Source organism: Ischnura elegans, unplaced genomic scaffold, assembly GCF_921293095.1.
Source record: "Ischnura elegans unplaced genomic scaffold, ioIscEleg1.1, whole genome shotgun sequence".
Taxonomy (NCBI): Eukaryota; Metazoa; Arthropoda; class Insecta; order Odonata; family Coenagrionidae; genus Ischnura; species Ischnura elegans.
The window spans coordinates 41,421-66,046 of record NW_025791696.1 but is presented as its reverse complement, the minus strand read 5'-3'; the positions used below and the strand labels follow the sequence as shown (position 1 = coordinate 66,046).

The window sequence follows — 24,626 nt, the reverse complement described above, 5'->3', positions numbered from 1 at the left end:
CTATTTTTTTACCTTTCGTTCGTTTAATAGCCTGAAAAATACATCTTAGTGAACGCTTAAGAAGAGGTGAAGCAAAGTATGTTATCTCTCTCTTGAAAAAATAATAATCTCATAAAAAAATTAATTTAGAACTCCTTTGATGATTACTCATTTCAGATATCTTTTGAAGACACTAAATAGAGCAATCCTTGGTGGTGAGCACGTGAAAGCTTAACTGTCAGCCTGCAATTAAACGTACAGATATGGCATACCAAATGAAGCTCCTACCACAGGGGAGCTTGTATATATTTTTGGGTTACTTTTGAGTGGGTTACTTTTTTCTGAATTAAATCTTTTCGTTTAATTTTTTCATCCCATTTCGGACTAAAAACACATCAGGGTTGTTTCGAGTATATTGAAATTGTCTATTCTTAACATAACGTAGGTATCTCATGCGTTCTAAAATGGTTATATATCCAGTTTACTTCATTTTAAACTTTATTTATGCATGTCCATTATATTTTCCAGCTTCTCACGGAAGCCTGGCTAACCTACCCATACCACTGCTGTGCGTTCAAGTATCCTGCTACACATGATCCTAAGGAGCATGCTAAACACGAGGTAAGTTGAAGGCTCATGTTGGTGAGCCAAATTAAATTGCATCTTTTATTTTAAATGGTCAACGTAATACTTATACTTTTATCATAGAATCAATACATTCTGTCATATTAACTGGGTTCATTATTATTATTAAATTGTTACAAGTAGGCCATTGGCCTGGTGGTAACATGTACATATTATGCAAAAACAATAGAAAACATTATAAGAAGCCCTTGGTCCCTACTTCTTAAACCGCTTCTTAAAACTGAGTAAATTTTTCGGGAAGGGCTCAAATAGTTTTCCTGGTAGGTCGTTCCTTTTCGAAAATTTCGTGACACAATTATTCTCCAACCTGTATATTATTTTTGGACAATAATCATCCTACATGATCATCAGTAATTGATGTTGCACCGTGGCGGAACCGGCTGTCCAAAATATAATACAAGGGGAATTCAATAAGTAATGCAAAACATTTGCTTTCTGAAACAGGGGTTGTTTTATTCCGCATTCAATCTACAATGTTATTCCCCAATCTCTTAGCCATACAACACTAGTTTTCAATGAAATCTCCATTCAATTGTACGGCTTGAAGCTACTTGAAGGAAGGGCCTGTATGCCTGCACGATACCATTCCACTGGTCAATGTCGGAGCCAACGTCTTACTTGGTCCCTACTTCTTCTACAGCTTTTTAAAAATATGTAAAGTTTTCGGGAAGGGCTCAAATAATTTTGCTGGTAGGTCGTTCCAGTCCCTTATGGTCCTATTCAAGAAGGAGAACTGCTTTGAATTTGTCCTTTGTGATCGGCACTTTATCTTGAACTGGTGATCATTTTTTCCAACAAAGCTGGGTTTTGATATGTCCTTCCCAAATTCTTCCCATGCTTTTTCCCCTCTCATTATTCTAAACATGCCACATAGTCTGCTTCTTTTCCTCCTCTCTTGTAAACTCTCCCACCTTAGAACTCAGAGCATTTCGGAAACACTTTCCGCACATACCCAGCAGACCTTGTTTCTTATTATTTTATGATTCTGAAATAGTCACCAATATGATTTTATGTTTTTAACACCAACACCCATGGAAAAAAATGTATATTTTCTTGTTTTTGGAGTGCGGTCGACGCCACGCAACAACTTACGTTACAATTCGTTACATGGTAATCGCTACGTGATATTAATCGTAAAGTTTTAAATACATCGACTTTTAAAACAGCTATCTCTACGTTCATACATTTTGTTTAACCATTCTGTGAGACGCCGCGCAACAAATAACGTTTCAAAATGTGACGCGACTGACGGAGGGTTTAGCTGTTTATTTGCCACGCTTCCCTATTTTTAATTTTTTAAGCTTCTTTATATACTGTAATGAATTAAACATGCCTTTATACTTGAAACTGAGGCATATTTCCGAAATTCAAGCATATATAGAGAGGAATACTATTCTTGGGGCAAGCCATTGTCTATGGGAGGGCAAGCCATTGACTAGGGGGGGGGGAGGCCATGAGATTTATGAGATTATTTCCTTGAAAAAATAGTTTTATTTTAGTTACATATCTTATACTAATAAATATAATTTTTTCGTGGGTTTAAAGAAAATTTGTTGAATACTTTCGTTTCAATTCAATACTGATTTTGCTTAAAGACTTTCGCGATTTTTGCTTCAGCCCTCACTCGGCCCCTCGCTGGAAACGCCCATGCTATCCCGTTTTCCTTTTAGTAAATGATCGAAAATTCCTGGAGTAATGGTCATTTATAGCGAAGTTTCTTGCTTAGCGAACGTTTCTGTTTATTTTAAAACCTTCCTCAGGGCTATGAATGAAAAAATGAGAGTACAATAAAATACAATAACATGCAATATTGATACATAAATAAAGGTAACAAAACAGTTTTTTTTCGTTTAGCACGATTTTTCCCATAAAATACATGGAAATATAAAATAAAGATATAATTTTATTTTTCATCGCAATAAAATTGCAGTGCATCAAAAAAATACTCGTAGTTATCATCAGAACTATATTGAAGAAAAAAATCAGGGATACCATTCTACTTTTCCGTGCTACAATATGCTTTCTTACTTGTATTCCCGAGAGATAATTCATGTTTATTAATTCGTAACGATTTATTTTCTTTTTTTTTTTGGCGTACAGGGAATATTACGAACAAAAAAAAACATTTTATCAGGGTGTAGAACCGATGTGTCCTTCCAAGATAAACCAGGAAACTGTATCGCAGATAGCGGCCGACGCTTTAAATGGCTGATCGAGCGAGGAGCAAGTGTTTCCTCTTTTGAATCACAGGTGGCGCGACCGTGGGGACAAGGGAGCGCGAGCAAATCGCGACTCTGAATTTTAGAACGGCGTGATACAGTCCCGAGGAGAGGAAGTGCCTCCCTTTCCTTATCTCCATTCCTACAAAATATTCCCTGAGGCTGTGACGTTTGTATTCCCAACCAAATGAATAACGCAGCACATGTTTCTCTGCTCCCAACTTGTTTGCAAGATTGTATCCATTTCTTTTTATTTTAAAAGCGTGCTTCAGGATATGCTGAGTGGGAGACAGACCGTGATTCTCTTACAAACTACGTCGGAGCGCGAGCTCTTTTACATTTTGTTGGCTTAGATCTCCCCGGAATAGAGTACAAGCATTTTTGAGGAGGCCCTGCGCCACATGAAGGTTCCATATAAGAGCAATCCAAGTTCATATCGCGCTGCGGAAATGTTCCTTAGGGTTAACTTAGGATAGAGCTCTAAATATTTGCCATAAAAAAGATGACATTCTTTGGTAGTGGCCAGTCTAAAATAGATAAATTGAACATGTGCGTATAGATAGTTTCTTTCGTTTTGAAAATATTCTTTAGTAATAATTTGTACTGGTATAAACTAAAATTAAACAGTCGCAAACTTTACTGCACGGTCCAAAATTATGGGACCCTAAAACATACCCAGTTTACTACCAAATGTATTTCAAATACAAGTATTTTTAAATACGTGTTTGAAATACATTTTTCATTAGTAATTGGTACTTTAAATCATCACCCGAATGTGTCAAATGTGTGAATGTGTGTGTATTTTGTATTTCAAATACAGATTTTTAGTATTTTCTTATTAATAAATAAAAAATACATTTGTGAAATACTTTTTTAGTAGATCTCATAACAGTTCCCTAAAATTATGCTTCAGAGATTACTTCGTTTTCGTTGGAATCGTTGTCTTCGTATTTGCAGATATCTATAGCGTACCAAGGCAGGTTATATTTTTCTAAGATCTCTTAGTTTCCATAAAAATGTATTTTGTATTTTAAAAAGCATTTAAAATTGTATTTTGTAGTTCGTTTTTCAAACACCCGAGTCAAAGATATTATTTTCTTTGCATTTCAAATGCATTTTGTATCTCAAATATTCCTTGGCCCAGTGTCGTAACTAGGAATATGCTTTGGAGGGGGGATAGGGGGCTTTGGGAAGGGATGAGGCGGGTAAGTAGGGGATACCCCCCAGGAAACGGAGATTTCAGGGAATATTTTGAATAAAGACATGCCACGATGTATAGTTTACATCATTTCGGCACTTAGAATTTAACTTTAAGCAGATGCAGTTATTATACATCAAATCCAGAAAATATATTTTTTCTGAGACTTTGGGAAGGAAGGATACATCCCCTCATTCCCCCATTGATACGCCATTGCCTTGGCTTCTATTTGGCCCAGCTAACTGCTATTAACAATAAGTTATGATTCGGTTCACTTGCTGGTTACGGAAGGGAGGGAAATGTTGAATAACACCTTCGGTGACAGAATGAAAAATTAATGAGTATTTCATCCAGCAGACAAGTTTGGATTCATTTAAAGAAGCGGAAAATAGAATCTGAAAAGTACCCTTGCGTGTATATTTCTTGAACAATACTCTAATTTCCATGTTTATTTTTGTTTAATTTTATTTCCTTTTAAAGAAAGTGCTAAGGGATATTATGTACTTATTATTTTGTTGTTCTCCGCCCTTGTAGTCAACGGTATATGGATTTAAACTTGATGGCTGGAGGTTGATAGCACCATAGGACGATTTATATATAATATTCTATTCCAATTAATTTCAAAACCCAAGCCGTTATATTTGACATTAGTTTTAATTTACTTTATTTTTAACCAAGCAAGGAAGGTATTTTTTTTTCTTTACGTTGTGCTCCATTCTTAAGATCGTAGCTTTAGGATTTAAAAATTTGGGACGCTATTATTTTTCCGTCACCGAAGCCTACCGTGCCCGACCCTTTATAGTAGGCCTCGGGGCCTAAACAAAAGGTGGCTGGAGATCAAAAGCACAAATTACAACGCATAATTTATCTTACTAAGTTTTATTAATTTCAAGCCCATACATTTTAGTTTAATTTTAATTCATTTCATTTTTAACCAAGAAAGGAAGGTTTTTAAATTTATTTTATTAATTTTTTGCTCCATTCTTGCAATCGTCGCTTTATGGTTTATCACTTGGGGACGCTATTGGTTCTTCAGCCACCGAAACTTCCCGATCCTCAACATTAACCATTAGGGGCTAACCAAAAGGTCGCTGAAGAAGTGTTATTTAATGCTATTTGGCCTTATTGCATGATACCAAGAAGTGAACACATCAAGTAGGGAAATTTATTTAACATTCTAAGCTTGATTAATTTCGATTACGAATACCGTTACATTTTACTTTAATTTTAATTTACTGAATTTTTAATGAACCAAGGAGGGTTTTTATTTATTTTCTTAATGCTGCGCTCCATACTTGTGAACTTAAGTGTGTTAAGCTTGGGGACGTAATTATTTTTCAGTCACCGAAGCTTACCCTATTCGACTCTTAAAAATAGGCCTTGTGGCCTTCAAAAAATGCCTTGTGGTTGTAGATCGAAGTCGCCAAGTACAACGCTTCATTTACCAAGCTAAGTTTGATTAATTTCCATGCCGAATGCCTTTATATTTTAGTTTGAATTTTATTATTTATTTTTAACAAGCAAAGAACGTTTTTTTGATTTATTTTTTTAATGTTGTGCTCCATTCTTGTGATCGTCGCTTTAGGGTATAAAACATGGGGACGCAATTGGTTCCACTGTCCCCGAATCCAATCCTAACCACCCGTTAACCAAAGCCCCCGGGGGGCTCTTCGCCCCCTCGCAGCACTGGGTCGAGGGCCTGCGGTCCGGCTGCTCGGACAAGGGCACGGTGACTCCCGAGGTGATCTTGGAGGAGGCGGAGGAGTTCGACGAGGAGCGGCGCCTGAGCCGGGCGCCACTGGCCCGCCTCAGCGAAGGCGCCAAGGAGGATGAGGACGAGGGTGAATTCGGCAAGATGATCTTCTACCCGGACAACAAGTCGAGGCATGTTGAGCCGGACTGGAGCGCCTTGACGGCGTCCGAGAGGCCGCACTTCCCCAGCAACCAGTTCGACCCGTACGGACTAGACCCGTACCACAGTTTTCACCACACGATTGGCGAGGGCAGCAGGGGTACTCAGCACTCACCTGATTCAGGTGAGGACATAGGGTATTTTGTGAAGCATATACGATAGGAAAGAGCCATTCTCTGTGTCACGAATGTTGAAGCATCATATTTTAACTGTAGATTTTCAGTTACTAGAATAGGTGACCAACATATCTGATCATTTCTCTTATAAATCAAATTGACACCGCTAAGCGAATAAGCTTTATTGGCCAGTCAAACTATAGCATATTTCACCATTATAGTGCAATCAATTTTTAAAATCTTTTATCTCCAATGTCTCGAAAGCAGCCCGTGTTAGGCTTTTAAAGCGGGATGATCTAACATAAAACAACCTAGAACATTCACAAACACCCATGCCCCGATAAAATCAACCTACCCAGGCGGCGCTGTGAACCCGCGACCTTCTCTTTGGAAGGCGAGAGCTTTACCCTGCCGCCACTGACAATGAGATCGGAAATGAGGCAATGCACAATTATTACGAAAGAGAATGCTTAAATGGCCTCTAAATGTGCTACCACCCATCGCGCATTTTAATGGGTTTGCAGAAGTCGCCACTCGCGTCACTGACGGACAATATGATCCGAGGTTCACGGGGAAATTGAGGCATAATTAGGGTTTTTATTTATGTGATGATGATGTAACTTTATATTAGGGATGGTCGGATCGGATACCTCGGATCCAAATATCCGCGGATATTACCCTTCATCGGATACATCGGATCCAAAGTCGCGGAAGACATCGGATCTGGATCCGAAATTTAAAATAATAGCTTCAGTGAATAAGGGTGGAAAGAGTTCCGATTCTCTCTTCGAATGTACCGTCGCATGCAATTCTTGTCCTACGCAACTGGTCAGTGAATTATCCAAAGATTTTTCCTATTTTCATTTCCAAACCCAAGCGTGACAGTTTAGGTCCTGAGCATGTTTAGATGTTTAAAAAACAACTAGAAAGCCTATAAAAATTATTTTTATTTTATAGAATATTAAAATATGTATGAAAATCTAAAAAGCGTTCCTTCGATTGCTCGTACCCAGAGTAAACTTGAATAATTACTTCGTTTAATTGCAGGAATTTGAAAATGCATTTGGATCCGAAAATATCCGATCCGAAAGATCCAGCTCCGAAAATCAAGGATCCGATCCGAATCCGGATCCGAAAAAAATCCTGGATCCGTCCATCCCTACTTTATATATTTGATAATGTAATCTATCAAATTTATAACGTTTCAATGCTATTCCTCGCAGTTACAAACATTATACCGAAAAATATTGGAAAAAAGTGGATCGCATTGGATCATCATCGCGCCGCGAACATTTTTGAAAAACGAAAAAAATGCGACCGAAGTGGCAACAGAAATGTACTTTCTATGGGATGTAATTGGGCCACTTCCCTTGCTCTGTGTAGTCTTCTTGAATTCCATTACTCCATTCATTAACTCGATCGTAACCAAGGGGGCTCGAAAAAGCCGGCCTCGGTGGCGGCGGGTTAAAGTCCTCGCCTTCCAAACCGAAGGTTGCGGATTCGAGTCCCACCTGGGTAAGAAACCCTTACCCAAGGCATGGGCGTGTGTGTTCTGCTGTGAATTTTCTTCATTGTTAATTGTTAATTCCCCATCGTAAAGGCCGTAAATAAACAAATAAATGTTGGTTAAAACTTTGCGTGCCATGGACGTAATATTACGTCCTGTTAATCTTTCTGGAGATTGCCATGGACGTAATATTACGTCTTTCTATTTAATTGGCTTTGTATGCGTGAAGCCATATTATTTCGCCCGTGGTACATTTCCAGTTTACTGCTTAGGGGTTCCGTTTTTTCAAAAATCAACTGCTCGATGGAAGAAGAGTTCACTTTATGTCTTGAGGACGAAAAGTCCTCTGTAGCTACCGGCATCCTTACCTTAGGTCACTTTGTGTGAAACTTTTTTGGGCCAATGAACCGTTCGTTGAGGGTGCAGTGACCCTTATGGTCATCCAGGATTTATAATGCTTTGCTTGGAACAATGCATTTTTTAGGATTTCCATTCTTTAAATAGTTCAAATTGAGCGCAGTAAAAAAATTACATTGCATGTTATGGCGGTACATCATATGTTGCAACTTTTTTTATTTTTCAAAAACAGTAGGTTTTCATTTTTAAATTATATATCTAAAAAAGAGCAATAAATGTTGTTCAACTCATTCATAAAGAAGAGCAAAGTCCATTTTTATTGAAATACACACCGATATAAATCTATTATTGATGCTTATGTTTTAAAAAATGTACGAATTTAGTAAAAATGGCAGGATTTTTCAGCAGGGCTTTGAAATTAGCTGCCAGCACTCAAAGAGTTAAGCTTTACGTCAGTTGCCGTTTCGCGCGCAATTTATTCTGCGTCGCCACTAGGCAGCTGTATCTCTTTAAGCGTGACTTACGCCATTAACTGTAGTGCTTCCTGGTCTATTTTAGTTGACAACCATCTAACTAGCATTTTATGCGTGGTTAACTATATGATTTATTGGCTAATTAGGTACCGTATTTCAGCCACGTTTCTTTCCTCGTGAAGGAATTAGATAACTGCCAGCCCAGCGAGTAGCGATTTTAAAATCTAATTTTTATTCACGAGGAGGGACTACAATTAAAACGGTGGATTTGAAAATCCTCTAATATAATATTCGTGATCGTAATTATGATCCTTTTCAAATATCTTTCCGGCTGACCCTGTCGAGCAAGTACGGAAATTTTCAAGCGGCGTCCTCTTCCGAATAATTTCTTCCCTAATTTACAGCTGGGGATTGAACGTATGGTAGTTTACCCCAATCACGGCGCATTTAAGTTGATTTACAAAAGTTGCCGCTCGCGTCGCACATGGCAGATAAATAGGAATTTCACGGGAAAATGAGCTATAATAGGGTTTATATGCTATGTTTATATCCTTGACGATGCGATTAAACAAATGCATATCTTTTCAGCACTATTCCTCGCGAAATCAAATTCCCTATTACAAATACTGAGAATAAATAGAGCTATCTGCACTTTGGGCATTTTTGAAAACCGATTAATATGTACCCTGAGCGGTAACATAAATTTAATATCTGCGAGGCGGACTGGGGCATCATCTATGTAGAATGCTTGCATTCCCTTATTCCCTTCATTCCCTCAATCGCTATGAGCAGCTAATGGATATTTAAAGAATTTATAATAAATATGAATCGCTCTGCTAAAAGAAATGTGTCCGTATAAAACATGCAATTCAACAAAATAGTGCTTGAAAAACATGATGTTACGACACGAAATCGTCAATAAATGTGGCAATGACAGACGAAAGGGAAAATGCTAACTTGTATTTTGTCGTTATAAGAGATTTCATGGCCACTTCTATATCCCTGAGGCGCAGTTTTGATTGCATATCTGCTATTCACCCTATCTAATTTAAAAGTGCACCGCCGATACTGCAGTGTATCATATTCAGTCTTTTTTATCTGAAACAACTGTCTTACTCATTATATAAGTACTGTAAGATAAAATAATCTTCCTTGTTTCATAAAATCATCAAAGTAAAATCATTTTACCACTTGTGAGCTGACATTTGCTCTGATTGAGTATTTTTTAGACAAGGTTGAATGCCTGAGAAAGCTTTGGCAACCAGAATGGGTTTCGGGGTTATTTTTTCAGTAGCCATTCAAGCTGAAATAGGTATTCGTATTGTTTGAATCGAAGGTTCAACGGTTAAAATTCTCGCGGAGGATCACTTCCTCCATGCAGAACTATTTGATGCTGCGGAGGGACTTCATGAGCTGCGAGACTAGGAAGTTATGTGAGCCCTGGCCTGGAAGATACAGTCCTTTGCTCTATCCGATTTCGAAGAAAAGGCTCATAATTTGTTGCGATGGTGATCTATCACCGTCGAATAGTTTGCCTAAGCTCTCCATTTAGTTTTCTTAGGAGCTACATTTTTCACATTCAAGGCCGCGTGTGCAATTGAATTCATTACAACCCGCTTTCACTTCCTATAACAAGATACTCAAGTATGGGCGTATTATATTATTATGTCATTATGGTTCTTATTTCCGAAAAATCCCTCACCTTTAGTGGACTCCTGGTTCTAGTTCACGTGAACGAAACCTTGTTCAAGATAATCAACCTCTGACCGCTCAAGAATGCCAACCAGGAACCTCGAAAACCGGCTCTCATTACTTCTTGAGAAGTAAGAATTCAGGTTCCGTTGTTTGATTTCCTCAGTCCTCAGACGTATGTTAACCCACCCTGAGAATTAGATTTTAATTTTAATTTATTATCAAGCAAGACGTGGATTTAATTTACCCGACGATAAATTATTTTCCTCCTGCGACGTTGAAACAATATAGGAATTTCACTGAAAAGTCATTTGCGTAATTTTACTCATTTTACTGGGCTTTCGCCTCGATAATGTCGAACAATAGCTGTTTTTGCGACTTTAATACGATACAAAAAACCGGAAAAACTGATGTAATAATGTTTTATACTTAAAATTATCTAAAAAACGCATTTCAACATTTTTTCTTGGGTCATTAATTTCTAAAGTTCTATTTATTTATTTCATGTTTAAAAATGCTCTGTCATTCATAATATTACTTTGCATGAAAATACTTGTAGGTGAATAATGTTTTTAAAAAATTATTCACAATAATCACTTCAGTAACTAGTTTAAAAAATGATGACCGTGTAATTCGTAATTTTAGAATGAACTCGGTTCGGGTGATGCTCTGAAACTACCATCAAGGTAAAAAACTGCTTATTTCCTTTTGAAGCTTAATTTTTCATCAAATTATTGATGATAGATGCCATCTCTGAAGCATTTATCATAACTGCAAGGATTGGTATTTCTTTAGCTATTTCGAATCAGATTTATGAGATAACATTTTCTCATTTCAGTTGTTTCCTATTTCATGTCCTTTATCTCTCTCCCAAACACTTAACCCACCTTTTTCGTTCTTCACCTAACCTTTCACCTAACTTAGGCCCACCTTTATCGTTCCTGCTACCTACATGTTTAAAAACGTATCCCTTCATAAATAATCATATCTCATGATATATCACCGATAACGGTCCGTCTTCTTAAGGGGATCATTAAACTTCTGCTTTCACCTGGTATTTTGGTACTTAATTATTTCTCAATCCTTTGAATCCTTCCGCGTAATAATCTTCCAATCCTTCTTCAATCTCCATGTTGGCGGGTTGTCCCTGTACTTTCACATTTGCTAGCACCATTGTTCTGTCCCGATAAGCGAACGCATCTAACGTATTAAGTAGTATAAACATTTTAAACTCTTCTCGTCTTACTTGAAATATATAAATTTGAAGTCATAAACCCTAAATCCTAAAATCTAAATTCAATATGGATGTAAATGAAGTGATTCTTGTATTTTTTGTTGAGGTTTTTCCATCCTTTATTAAATTATTCCGCCATGGTTTGCGAAATTGGGGTGTACGTTTGTTGTACATAATGTTTGTAAACGTCGGATTTAATATTTATTAGCTTACTTTTCGCGGATTACGGAAGATTAAAAATTTAATCCATATCAGCCCACGGTCAGTGGCGTAACTATGGAGGGGGGATTTGGGGTATAGATCCAGCCTCAGAGGTATAAAAATAATATTATAAAATACTGTCTAGTTTTGACACATAGTAAATTTTAACGTAGCCTTTTAATGTAACCCAAATTTTAAGTGCTAAAATTATGTAAAATGTATTTGTAGGCATGTCATTTTTTCTAAAATTTTCCCAAAATGGGGGAGGAGGGTGGTAGGTCGCCCTTTCCCATCCCCTCTCATCCCCCCCATCCAAATCGTATCCCTACTTACGCCACTGCCCACGGTATTATCTTTCATAGTTTACTTTACGGAGAGAACTCTAGGGAATTGTGGTACCGTATTCATTAAATGAGGCAGTGATATTGAAATCAAGTGGAATATATGATTTCACTTTGAAAACGTATGGAAACCTCTAAAATGTGGACAGAAATAAAGTTTTTAACTCCATGTCTCCTCAGCCTGCATCCTTACGACGCAAAACAATTTTCCACGGCACAGGATGTGGGTGTATTATTCAATTTCATATGCATATTTATAGAAAATCAATCGTTCTCGATCGCAAAATGCGTTTATTTTCCTGTTGTAGAGGGTGGTTTCTTGTGTTCATTAAGATGATTAAAATTTATACTAAACTTTACGATTACAATATACCTCTATCGTTAAAGGAACTACGAGGCGGTTGTTTTATTTTGCAGAAGAAATTAATCTCATGCCTCAAAGTGCGCGTATGGTTCTGTTGAAGAGGCTGGTTACTTATGTTCATTTTTAAGATCAAAAAGGTTACTAAAAATTACGATTCCAATGTACTTCTATCGTAAAAAGAACTAAGAGGCGGATATTTTTCTTATCTAGAATATGTATCTCTGACCTTAAAGGTAAAACTTTTGTTGAAAGACGTGCTCCATTTTATCAAACCTTAGAAGTAAAATGAGATTAAACCACTATTCAATATTATATGTAAATCAATCATGATATAAATGAGTGTAAACCATAGAGGACTCATAAATGATAATGCGATTTATCTGGATGAAATATCAGTTAATGTAAGCGGTTCACATTAAAGTTTTACCTTCTTTTTTCGTGACTGAATGCAAGGCTGTTGGGATGGTAATGTGGTGGGTTCCCGTTGCCTTCCACATCTCAACACTCATATGAATTCCGTGAACTTCTATTTCACCCGAAGCTGAGCCAGTTTATTCTGAACCAATCCTGTGGATGTTCGCCAACACTCTTTTCAGGTGAAACTTTTACCTCCCACCAGTGGATTCAGGTATTTGAAGTTGCTAAATGTTTGATCACATAATTCCATGAAATTTATGTAAAATCATACGTAAATTCGATATTTTTGTAAAAATCAGGAGAATTGGATGCACCAGGTTTGGAACCTACACTATAATATGCTCACCAGTCAACATCATCTTGTCCAGTACAGTCCACAAATTTCCACAGAGGAGATTAACGCCTGGGTAGCTTAATTGGCTGAAACACTAGACCGGGTTCGAATCCCAGTTAAGGTGTTTGATTTTTTCTTTGTGGAATTTTCGCGCAACCTGTGTTGAGACGTTTAAGATTTGTTGTTGTTTAATACCTGATAACACAGTTCTGCCAAGCATATTTACAGCATCTTCAGATATGAAGTGGAGTTTGATACGTGGCGAGGTATATCTCTGCATCTTTCCAAAAAGCTATTAAAGACCAGATTTAAATGCGGTGAAGTAGTACTGTGCGAAACCCTTGTCTTCATTAGCTCTTTTTGAAGATGCAGAGGTAGATATATACCCGCTCATTGTGCATAAATTCAACTTCTGACCAGATATTGCTGGCTGAATTGCCGACGAAACTGTTGACATCAGGCAGAAAACAACGCGACGGAATCCCAGAAACCATGATGGCACCAATCTGAAAGTATTAACCGCTGTAATTATGTGCTTATCAATTTTGGTGATCTGTTTTACATGCAGCGGAGGACGAGGTTGCCAAGTTGAAGTCCTTCTTCTCGGAGAGCGGAGTGTTCCACCAGGCCACCGTGCCGCACACACCAAACCAGCTGAGCGCCGTGTGCGGCAACCTGTCTCGCCACCCGCGAACGGTGGTGTGCCACCCGGAGCCGGACCCGTTCAACCCCTGCGAGGACATTATGGGCAACTGGTGGTTGAGGATATCCGCCTGGCTCATGGGTATACTCTCCCTCCTGGGCAACATAGCCGTGCTCTTCGTCCTGCTCTCATGCCAGTTCAGGATGTCCGTGTCCAAGTTCCTCATGTGCAACTTGGCCATCGCCGACCTCAGCATGGGGATGTATCTCATGTCGATCCTGGTGATGGACGCGAGGACAATAGGCGCGTACTTCAACCACGCCATCGACTGGCAGGAAGGTAAGCTCGTGCACAACTAATACGTGGTGACGCACAGTCCCGCTTGATTTCTAAAATATCATGAACAGTACCTTCTTCAGGGGTTAAGGTAGATGCAACACCAGGGCGAATCAACCAAACAAGTTTTTTTTATAAACCGACCTGGTTTATTTTATGGTCAATGTTCTGAAATTTGTGGAGCAAATCGGTGCCTGAAATGATCCCTACATATTTAATCTACGCGTGATTTTCAAATATAAACCCTCCCCCCCTAAAACTTCCTAATTTTTGAAATTGCGATAGAAGTTGCAATGACGAGTCATGGCATAAATTATGTTTTTGTACCAAAAAAATACATTTAAAAATTAAATTTATAAACGGTATTCCCAAATGATGAGAAACGGTATCTAATTTACATAATCCATTCAATTAAAAAAATCTTACTCGAGACGGACTAGAATTCGCAGGACAGGAATATAGGAATTACGACCGTCTCCTGACTGACCGTTTCATCGCTCTGAATGTGATGCGTTACTTATGTCGTTCATGCATATGTGTTGCATTGATTATGTATATCATTCTGTACAGTTCCCTAAGAGTTTCCGGAGCGCCGCGCCGTTCCGGTCGAAACTAAGCACTGATAACACGTTCACTTTATGTTGGTCTAGGTATGGGCGATATTTGCCTATTAAATACAACAATCCCATATTGGAGTTCTTGCGAAGGCTTCCTCGTTGAGTAGTGGATGTGAAGATGGTTTCTGGCATTACACCTTGTTGTTTGATACCTGATAACACAGTCCTGCTAAGCATACTTACAGCATCTTCAGATCTGAAGTGGAGTTTGATACGAGGCGAGGTATATCTCTGCATCTTTCCAAAAAGCTATTAAAGACAAGAGTTATATGCGGTGAAGTATGTCCGAAACCCTTGTATTCATTAGCTCTTTTGTAAAGATGCAGAGGTAGATGTATACCCGCTCATTGTGCATAAATTAAACTTCTGACCTCATATTGTTGACTGAATTGTCGACGAAACTGTCGACGTCAGACAGAAAACAACGCGATGGAATCCCAGAAACCATGATGACATCAATCTGAAAATATTATTATTTCGTGATATAAGTGATTTCGATGACTCATATCGTGGCCAACAATACCGTGCATAGTGCTCTATATCGAATTACCGCGCCCAATATATTGCATTCACGGTATATCGTGCATCAGTGGCGTAACTAGGAATATGCTTTGGGGGGAAGGATGGGATGGCCTGGTTTGGTGACCCCCCACCCCTAGGCAACTTTTTCGGGAAAAGTTTTGAAAAATGACATGTCTGTATATCGATGAATAAGTTCTAAAGACAAGTATGTCAAAAATAGAAACTTTTCACGAGATCAAAAAAAAACTATTTATTTTTTCTAATTTTACGCTATAATTAAAAACCAAAAATTCATAAAACTAAAAATAAGCATACATTTGCCAACAAAGAGGTGTGTATTGTTTGAATTTTATTTTTAATGCTATTACACTAAGTTTAAGATACCTGTGTCTAGCCGGCCAAATTTTGAGGTACGTTTTGTTAGAACTTAGCCAACGATATACATTTTACATCATTTTAGTACTAAAAATTGAACTTAAAGCAGATGCAGTTATTAAAGTTCAAAACTAGACGATAGTTTTAAATAGCTTATTTACTTCTGCTGAGGAGATGGTAAGGGAAGCGTGGGATGAGTTAGAAGCTGGGATAAAAGTGGGAGGAATGATGCTCAAATCAGTGAGATTCGCGGATGACCAGGCGTTGGATCAGCCAGTCAGCGAGGGGGCTTCAGGCTCTAGTGGATGCGTTATACGAACGTTGCGAGGAGTATGGGATGAGGATTAATCACAAGAAAACTAAGGTTATGCGGTTTTTTAAAGCATCACGAGCGAGGAATGTGAGACTCAAGATAAAGGTGGGTGGTGAGAAACTTGAGCAGTTTCAGCAATTCAACTATTTAGGCAGTACGTTAAAGGAAAACGGATACAGTAATAAGGACATCAGGAAGAGAATAGCATTAGCGAAGGAGGCGTTCATGAACAGGAAGGAGCTTCTGAGAGGACCGTTGTGTAAGAGTTTAAAGAAAAGGTTAGTGAAGAGTTTGATTTCGAGCGTAGCTCTCTACGGTGCGGAAACGTGGACACTGAGGAAAGAAGACGAGAGAAGATTGGAGGCATTCGAGATGTGGGTATGGAGAAGAATGGAGAGGGTGAAATGGACGGAGAGGAAAAGGAACGACGAAGTGCTGGATATGGTTGGCGAGGAGAGGCAGCTTTTAGATGAGATACGGAGGAGACAGAAGGTATGGATGGAGTTAGTGCTTAGCAGTGAGGGGATGTTGAAAATGGTGTTGGAGGGTAGAATTTTGGGGAAACGAGGGAGGGGAAGGAAAAGAATAGGATTTTTAGATATATTGAAGGAGAGTAGGCCTTACAGTGAATTAAAGAAGGCAGTGCTGGAAGGAAAGGGAGATACTCCATGAAAACCTACCTTAATCGGTAGAATACTATAATAATAATTTACTTCTCAGAGGCTTTCGGGGGGTCTACCCTCTCATCCCCCCATAGGTACGCCACCGTCGTGCGTGTTATAATTCGGGATGCCTCAGCATATATTAGGGAACAGTGTTTCGCATATTAGGGAACAGTGTTTGTGATTTTTATGATGCATCGTACCATATAAAATATGAAGTCATGCGAACGATAAAATTTGGTTCAACCAAACAAGATGAATTGTCGCATCAGGTTTTTATTTTATTTGCGATGGTGATATTTGACCGCACTTAAAATTACAGCGCGCCAATATGCTCCATTGAAATAGGGATATCACTAAAAATATCCCAAAGCACGTGCATTCAAAATTGACCATGCAGATCGTAAAATCTTACATCATATTTAAGCGCGTGCTGTCGACTCGAATTTCAGTTGCCGCAGTCTGAGAGCACGACAATGTGTTAATGTATGGATACGTTACTACATATTTCTCTTTTCATTCTGGCTAATTGACACAATAGATATTGATCTCTGTCACCATAGATTTTAATAAACAATGCTACAAATGGCACTTATATCCACTTTGAGTGGAAAACTGAAATCCTCCATCCTTCGGTTGCACCGTTTGTACTGCCAGGGACTCTTTTCAACCTAACCTGGTGTAAAACCTGAGAGATTCTCTCCTATATGTTTACTGGATAAGCACTAGACATTACATTTGTTTCTCTGAAAGCTACATTCTCTATTTTTTGTGCCTTAGGAACCTTGCTTATTCATAACGATGTTTTCTCTCTGTGCAGCCTCATTCATCATTATATTCTCATCCTTTCTAAATATAGGTACTGGCTGTCAGATTGCTGGGTTTCTTACGGTATTCGCTAGCGAGCTGTCTATCTTCACGCTGGCCATGATCACTAGTGAGCGCTGGTACGCGATCACCTATGCAATGCACCTTGACCGAAGACTACGCGTCAGCACCGCGACCAAAGTGATGGCGGCTGGATGGTTGTACGCGGCAATTGTGGCAGCCCTGCCGCTCGTGGGCATCAGTGGATACTCCAAAACCAGGTGATATCTGTGGTGGTGTTGTTATCCTACCTAGTAATTGATACACTTCTGAATAAATTATTATTATTATTATTGTTATTACTATCAAACGTATTTTTTATTTAATTGGTATTATGTGTACTTTATCGGATTTCCATAATCTCTTAATTTCATCTTTAAGTTCTTCATACTTTCCCATTTTGCTGGTGTAGGCTGTTGTGATGTTATGCGAATTAGGTACGACAATGTCTATCAAGTACATTTCATTGTGAATTTTATCTTGCACTACTAGATCAGGTCTATTGCTATGGACTTTTTTCGGTGATTTGTTTTTTATTATTATTATTATTATTATTCGTGCCTGGTTAGCCTTCCAATATGTCCTTCGTGTTATCCTCTTTGACACAGTATAGCTTTATTCATAAAATTTAAACTATATTTCGATTGAGTGTTTAATTAATTTTTCTTACCTTACCACGAATATTTTTAGTCATACATTTCTTCCGTCTGCCTGAATTTACTTGTTACAATGGATACATCATGTTTTCGCATGTCCTTGGATTCACTGAAGCATTATAAATAAATATATAACATTTTCGTGGCCATGCGAGGTATTGTTAAAAGCTCATTTTCTTATTTTAAGAGTAGGCATAACATTTTTCAGTGACTCAGAGAGCATGAGAGAAAACATTACAACTCTAATTAGCCATAATATTTTGTTTAGCTGTATGCAGGAAATTTCAATTCAATCCTCTAGTAAGAAGAGTCATAGTTTATATCCACATTATTTTTCCTTCTTGCTGAGTCAGAAAAGAATAGTATGTAATGCAAAGAATTTTCCAGAATCAACACATAGATTGGCGTGTACGACTGTGTGCTAAAAGCAGCCTCCAGTTCACTTGGCCGTGAGGTTGTGGTAAATATAGAAGAAAGCTTCTATTGAGATGTAGATTTGGATTCAAGATCTCTAAATAGTCTCGCTCAAACGATGCATCGTCCTAATCCATTCGTAAAAATACCCGCCATCCTTTATGCTGTCAGCGCGCTCTAAACTTAACCTTACCTCCACAGCATCTGCCTGCCGATGGAGAACAGAGACCTCCCTGGGAAGATCTATGTTATCCTCCTCCTCGTCATCAACGGACTGGCTTTCGTCCTCATCTGCGCCTGCTATGGCAACATATACTACGTCATTCGCAAGAACAGCCAGGAGAGACGGAACAGGGCGAGGGCTAACAATGAGAAGGGCGACCAGAGTAGCCCTCAGTGGTGGGGCCGGACGAACGTGGGCAGTCACACCAACAGCGACGCGACCGTAGCCAAGAGGATGGCCCTGCTCGTCTTCACGGACTTCGCCTGCAAGGCGCCAATCGCGTTCTTCGGCCTGACCGCCATGGCCGGGATGCCGCTCATTGACGTCACCCACGCCAAGATCCTCCTGGTCTTCTTCTATCCCCTGAACTCGTGCGCCAACCCCTTCTTGTACGCCCTGCTGACGAAACAGTACAGGCGCGACCTTTTCACCATGCTCAGCCGACACGGTCTGTTCGCCGACAAGGCCGCGAGGTACAAGGGTGCCTTCCCCGGGGTAAACAACGACACGGCACACAAAGGTAACGCGAGGATCGCCAAGAACAGCGGAGCGGACAGGAAAACCACGGGATGTTGGCAGAACTGCTCGGATCCCAACAGGAGGAGCGAGAACCACATAAGTTTCCTGCAAGGTTTCTACCCTGGTGCGGCCTGCAACCACACGGAACCGACCCCTTTCGTGTCGCAGCCGTCTTCGCAAAGGGGTTCGTTCCTCACGCAGATGTCCTCCGTGGACGGAGGCGTCAAAGTGGTGCCGGTCAACTCCCATCGGATAAGGCAGGACTCGGAAGAGGACGCGGTGATTGCCGTGACAATAGAGTTGGACGAGATGGACAGGAGGGCTATGACTAACCCGCCGTCCGAGTCGGAGGAAGTCTCGACGGACAGGCCGCACAGTGACGGGTGCGAGAGCTATCCGCTGAGATCCATCAAAGACAGTAAGTCCTCGTGGAGCAGATCGGGATCACCTCATCCCATTAGGAGTAGCATGACGAGGCTGGCAATCAGCGACGACCAGGAAGAGATCCTGAGACGTGCCCTTGCCAAAGTGTCTAAGTCCAGTCCCAGTTCACCGCTCAATATGGTCGAACCTTCTTCCAATATCTAGACAAATGGATGTGATCAGACGGAGGTAGATCTGCAGGTTATTTGGGAGGGGTGTGACTAGTTCATGAAGCTAATTGTCATATAATTGAGTGAAACAGTTGCCTTTTCGGGCAAAAGGGTACTATTATTGTTAAGGTCATCTTCCATCACCTGGAAAGATCTATTCACTAGGTGTGAAAGTTTTCCCCTCCCAAACCTGTGTAACTCATTCCAAAATGTTTACGGGTGTATATATTTTCGTTGCATAGTCAATGACTGGGTTTTTCAACCATGTGGAAATATTTCCGGAAAAAAATATATGGCGAAATGAATGAGGATGTTTTTGGGGATGACGGTGATATTGCGAATTTCCATGTCATCTCCTTCTGCCAGATGAAGTTTCTGGTGGTCATATTTTATGGTTCCAATTTGTATATAGTTAAAACGGGATTTTAATCGGTGAATACAAATTAAGGGCGCAGCTCTACTAATGGGACAAGAGACAAACTGAACAGATCCAAATAGTATATCAAAAGTGCATCAAATTTCTAGTTTTTACAGGTTAGCAACCGGTTAAGTTTGGTAAATAAATGAGACGTTATAATTTGGGGGCAAGGTGAATTTGGCATTGTGCGTAAATTTGTTCCTTATTAAAGTTTACCGGGACACATTTTCTGTAACAAAGAAGTGTAACTGAGGTGAAAAAAGTTGACCATGCCTGGAGTAATATTTTTTCGCTTTCGGATGATGAAGAGGCTATTATGAGGCTGTTCCTTTATACCGTTCTCTGTTATCTGCACTTTGAGTGGGTGTACATAATATTAATGTCTTTCTCTTAAGGGCTTCGCATATTTCATTTTTTCATTTACCTTCGAAAGTTTTACTATATATATTGTACGGAATTTCAGTGCACTGCGTAAATAATTGCTATTTTCGCGCTCGACAGGTTTTTTCTCAGGATTTTACACGCTTATATTATTGATCTAATACCATATTATCTATGAAAAATATTTTTATATTTTGTCAGAAATTCATCAGAATATTTCGTATTTTAAAGCTGATATTTGTTCTCCGTTGAGAAAGAAGATCGTTTCTTCGTTGATGTAATCCATTATTACCTATTTCCGAGAATCCTGCTCAATTTGAAAAAGGGTACAGCGATTAATAATTTCAATTATGTGTTGTTTATTCCTTTTCAGTGGTATTCAGGGCCAAATTTCAGACATTGTCGGAAATTATGGACCAATGGGTAAATGTGATAATATGCTGTGACTCATTTTGTGGTATAGATGAAATTTTTAGTTATGATGTGACTAAATCGTGAATATCAACTCTGTTTGTTGTCATAAATATTTGCTGTGAAAATTATCGTTACTGGAAAGTGTAGTGTGTTAAGATGTCCATTGTCATTTACTGACATAATGGTAGTACATCGTATAGGGTGCATTAAAGTATTCTCCTAACTTAAATTCAATGGTTGAGGAGTATAACTGGTAAATTTTGTGTTCAATCCCAGCATTATCTGTTCCATATTCAAGTTCCTCATTTCATTGACCATTAGATGCCATGGTTGCTCATATGAAACCAATCATATACGAAGATACTTGAATACCGTGTATTCTCGAGTAGTACCTCTGTAATGAGTAATATCTCCTATAACTTACTCTTAGTCATTCTCTTCTGCTTTCCCTAATGAAGAACTGGTTCCCTACTGTTTCAAATTTTCGTACGTAGTCAGATTTAATTCATCATTAAGTCCTAAGCATAGTGGCATATTTGATAAAAGGGTAGCAATTATTCCGTCAAATCTGTTATCGCCTGATATTGATGGAGTATGAGACGGAGTATGATATGCCCATGAAAACATAGTTGGCACTGTGGGTACAACTCCATTTTACCGGTCAACCTGTCAATTACCTATCTCAGAAAACTGGATATCCCACGGAAAGGCCTTCTTATGCACGATAGGACTAAGTTAGCTATTTAAAGCAATTTGTGCAGAGCCATTTTTTCATATTTTTCCATTCACTTTTGCACAAATGGAACGTTGGATAATGTTGTTTTTAAATTGTCTTTTACCGGATCATATTGAGATTTCCGTTACTGCTAACCCTAAGTTTCAAAAACGCCTGCAAGGTTACTGGATAGCATTCACTGCGTAGAACAAGTATTGAATGAAAGTAACGGTGTAAAACACGTAATTTAAGTTTCAAATACCCTGAAGCCATTATTAAAAATGAACGATTGCTATTTTTTTTCTCTTCAAAGAAAACTACGTATAGCTACAACATAATTGATTTGAGCTATTATATAACCGATGCGAAATATCAAAATATGCAATGCCAGATTATATTATTTTACCCTATTTGGAACTGCTTCGGCATAATATTATTTCGTACGATATATTATCTACATTACCACAATGACGCAAATGAAATTGGAGTTGTAGAGGCAGTATAGTGTATATTGCACGCTCGACATGTTCATGCTTTTATGTGCAGAGTTCTCTGGCTAGAGCTGTCGTTTAATGTAACAAGATTGGAATCAGTTCATTTTCGCAAAAATTGCTAACTCCAATCCTCGCTAGGTGTTTCATTTTTGTAAGCATTTAACCAGTTCATCTTTATTTCAAGTTCTACCCCATATCAATTGTAAATTAATAAATTTGTTCATTTCTCGATGGATTTTGTGCAATACTAAACTTGCGATATTTTACCAGGGTTTTAAGATTTTCCCTTTAGTTCATAAATAAGGATATTTTGCCTTCATAAAATCATCTCCGCCAACGTGATGGGCTTCTCATACGGTCTCCAATAAGCACTAATTCTTATTTATCCTCTCTGTAAATAATAAACCAAATTTCACCTCAAAACTTGCCTGTTTAAATTGCAAAGCCGGGAAAGAGTAGTTATATTTCTTCGTATATCTCGGTTTTTGCTTCGTATGAGTACATTTAATAACTATTCAGCCAATATTGGATATATTCATGCTATATCCGCGCTACAAATATAAAAGTGTGCTTTATTCCCCCACGTATTTTTTTACTGAATATTTTATATTTATACGTAAGTGGTCATTACCGTGCTTGTCTACCTGAGTCATAAGATGGCGAATTATTGACAAAATAAATTCCCTAAACGATAGGACTTATCCTTTGTGTGAATGCACGAGTCGAGGCAATTAAGTGTACATATCTACTCCAAAGGCATTAATTTTTACAAAGTAGCAACGAGCAAGTTGACGTTAAAAAAAACTTTTGTCCAAACCTTAATGAAAGTATTTTCGTATGCCGTGACACGTATAATAGTTTTAATTAAAGGTTCTATTAATGTAATATTTTAGCTTACAAATGTAACGCTTTGTAAAACCCGTAAGAAAAAAGAGAAGTCAGAAATCAATTTTTCTCATGGCTTAAAAATTTAGTTTTCATGTAAAATTTCTTTATCATAATAAAAACACTATCAGCTATCTTTCGATATTTTTATATTTACACAAGTTGAAGCTCATAAATATAAAGAAATTAGCATTGAAGAATTTGAATAAATAATCAAGCCCTTTTGTTATCCAAACCATATCAAAGGATTCTAACATGTTAAGAAGAAATTACCAATAAATTGTGCTTATTTATTAATAGAGGTCTATGAATGATATTTATACAGAAAATTGGAAAACATTTGATGGTAATCAGAGTTTTCCTCAGGTGCTGTTGAAAGTAAAAAAAACGATAAATGACTGTGCGATATTAGTACACCTTTTATTTTTCATTTAAATAACTTGTAAAATATTAGTAAAACCTACAAACACTCCCGTACCTTCTCAAACCTACCTTATTCTGTTACACATGCGATGTGTAAAGCTTGTGTCTCCCTTATTCAGTCCTCTGTCTTAATCTCCATTTTCAGTTGTTCGCATCCCTGCATTTGATGCTGTTTTGTTGTCAAGTAATTTATAATTGTTACATATATGTATATGGTCACTTTGTAAAGTGTTTCTATTTATAAAAATTGTATAGAAGTGAATAAATCGTGATGACAAGCTTACTCATACCACGTGCATATTTCCGTGTAAAAAAGACTATTAAACATTCAAATCGTGGTAGAAGTGTTTTTCTCACCATCAGGAATAGAGATCATTGAGGTGCCATACGTAGGCTAGTAATAACAAAAGATATCTATCTAAGATATCTCAGTTGAACTGTCAAAAATTCACAGTAATTCAGTCTTTCCGTGAAAAATATAGTGTAGAATTTAGTCAAACCATCCGTTTTGGTTTTACATGCCATGCGTGAATAATCCAGGTATTATTGTTCTCAGAGCTAGCATAAGGATTTCTATGGAAAAGTATGCTAGTGCTATGTAACTCCGCGTTGCGAATAGCAAGAAAACAATTTTTTCTTTGAATGGTGATGGATAATGATGAATTACCAAAAGTATTTATTTTCATTCGTTTCACTGCGGTGTACCGGTTCTTAATGCAGTAAATGAGGCTGTAGGGTTATTTTTCATAAAATATTCTATTGATGTAAGCTTTTATTGAACATGTAGGCTTTTTATCTCCTCCTTTTCATCCCGACAAAGTTTTCATTAATCAAATTCCAAATTATGCTATTGAATTTATTTGCCTGATGAGAATATGAGCACTCTCAGTAGGAGAGTTATTATTTCTTCAATGAATACATTGCGTTTTACTTAAACGCTCAAGAATTGTAATTTTTGCTGATTGGTTACATAATTTTAGTAATGTTAATCAACGTTATTTTCTGGATTATTTTGTAAAAAATCTGGGACAGAAGTTTATTTCACTGAAACAATAACTTAAAGACTATCAAGATCAAACCATGTTATTTTCATTTCAGTGTCACGAATATTAGTATATTTTGAATATGCAATTGAAAAAATATTACTTCCCTTACTTCATCCATCCA

General features: G+C 38.2%; 1 protein-coding gene across 1 annotated transcript; it reads left to right on the top strand.

Annotated features, from left to right (window-relative positions):
- Window positions 1–480: 480 nt before the first annotated feature.
- Window positions 481–23,160, top strand: LOC124173521 (the record flags this gene model as incomplete). Its single annotated transcript, XM_046552964.1, has 5 exons — window positions 481–600; window positions 5,627–6,077; window positions 13,558–13,971; window positions 17,317–17,545; window positions 18,596–23,160. Coding segments are annotated over 5 exons (2,343 nt in total), but the record flags the coding sequence as incomplete, so codon positions are not given.
- Window positions 23,161–24,626: the final 1,466 nt, after the last annotated feature.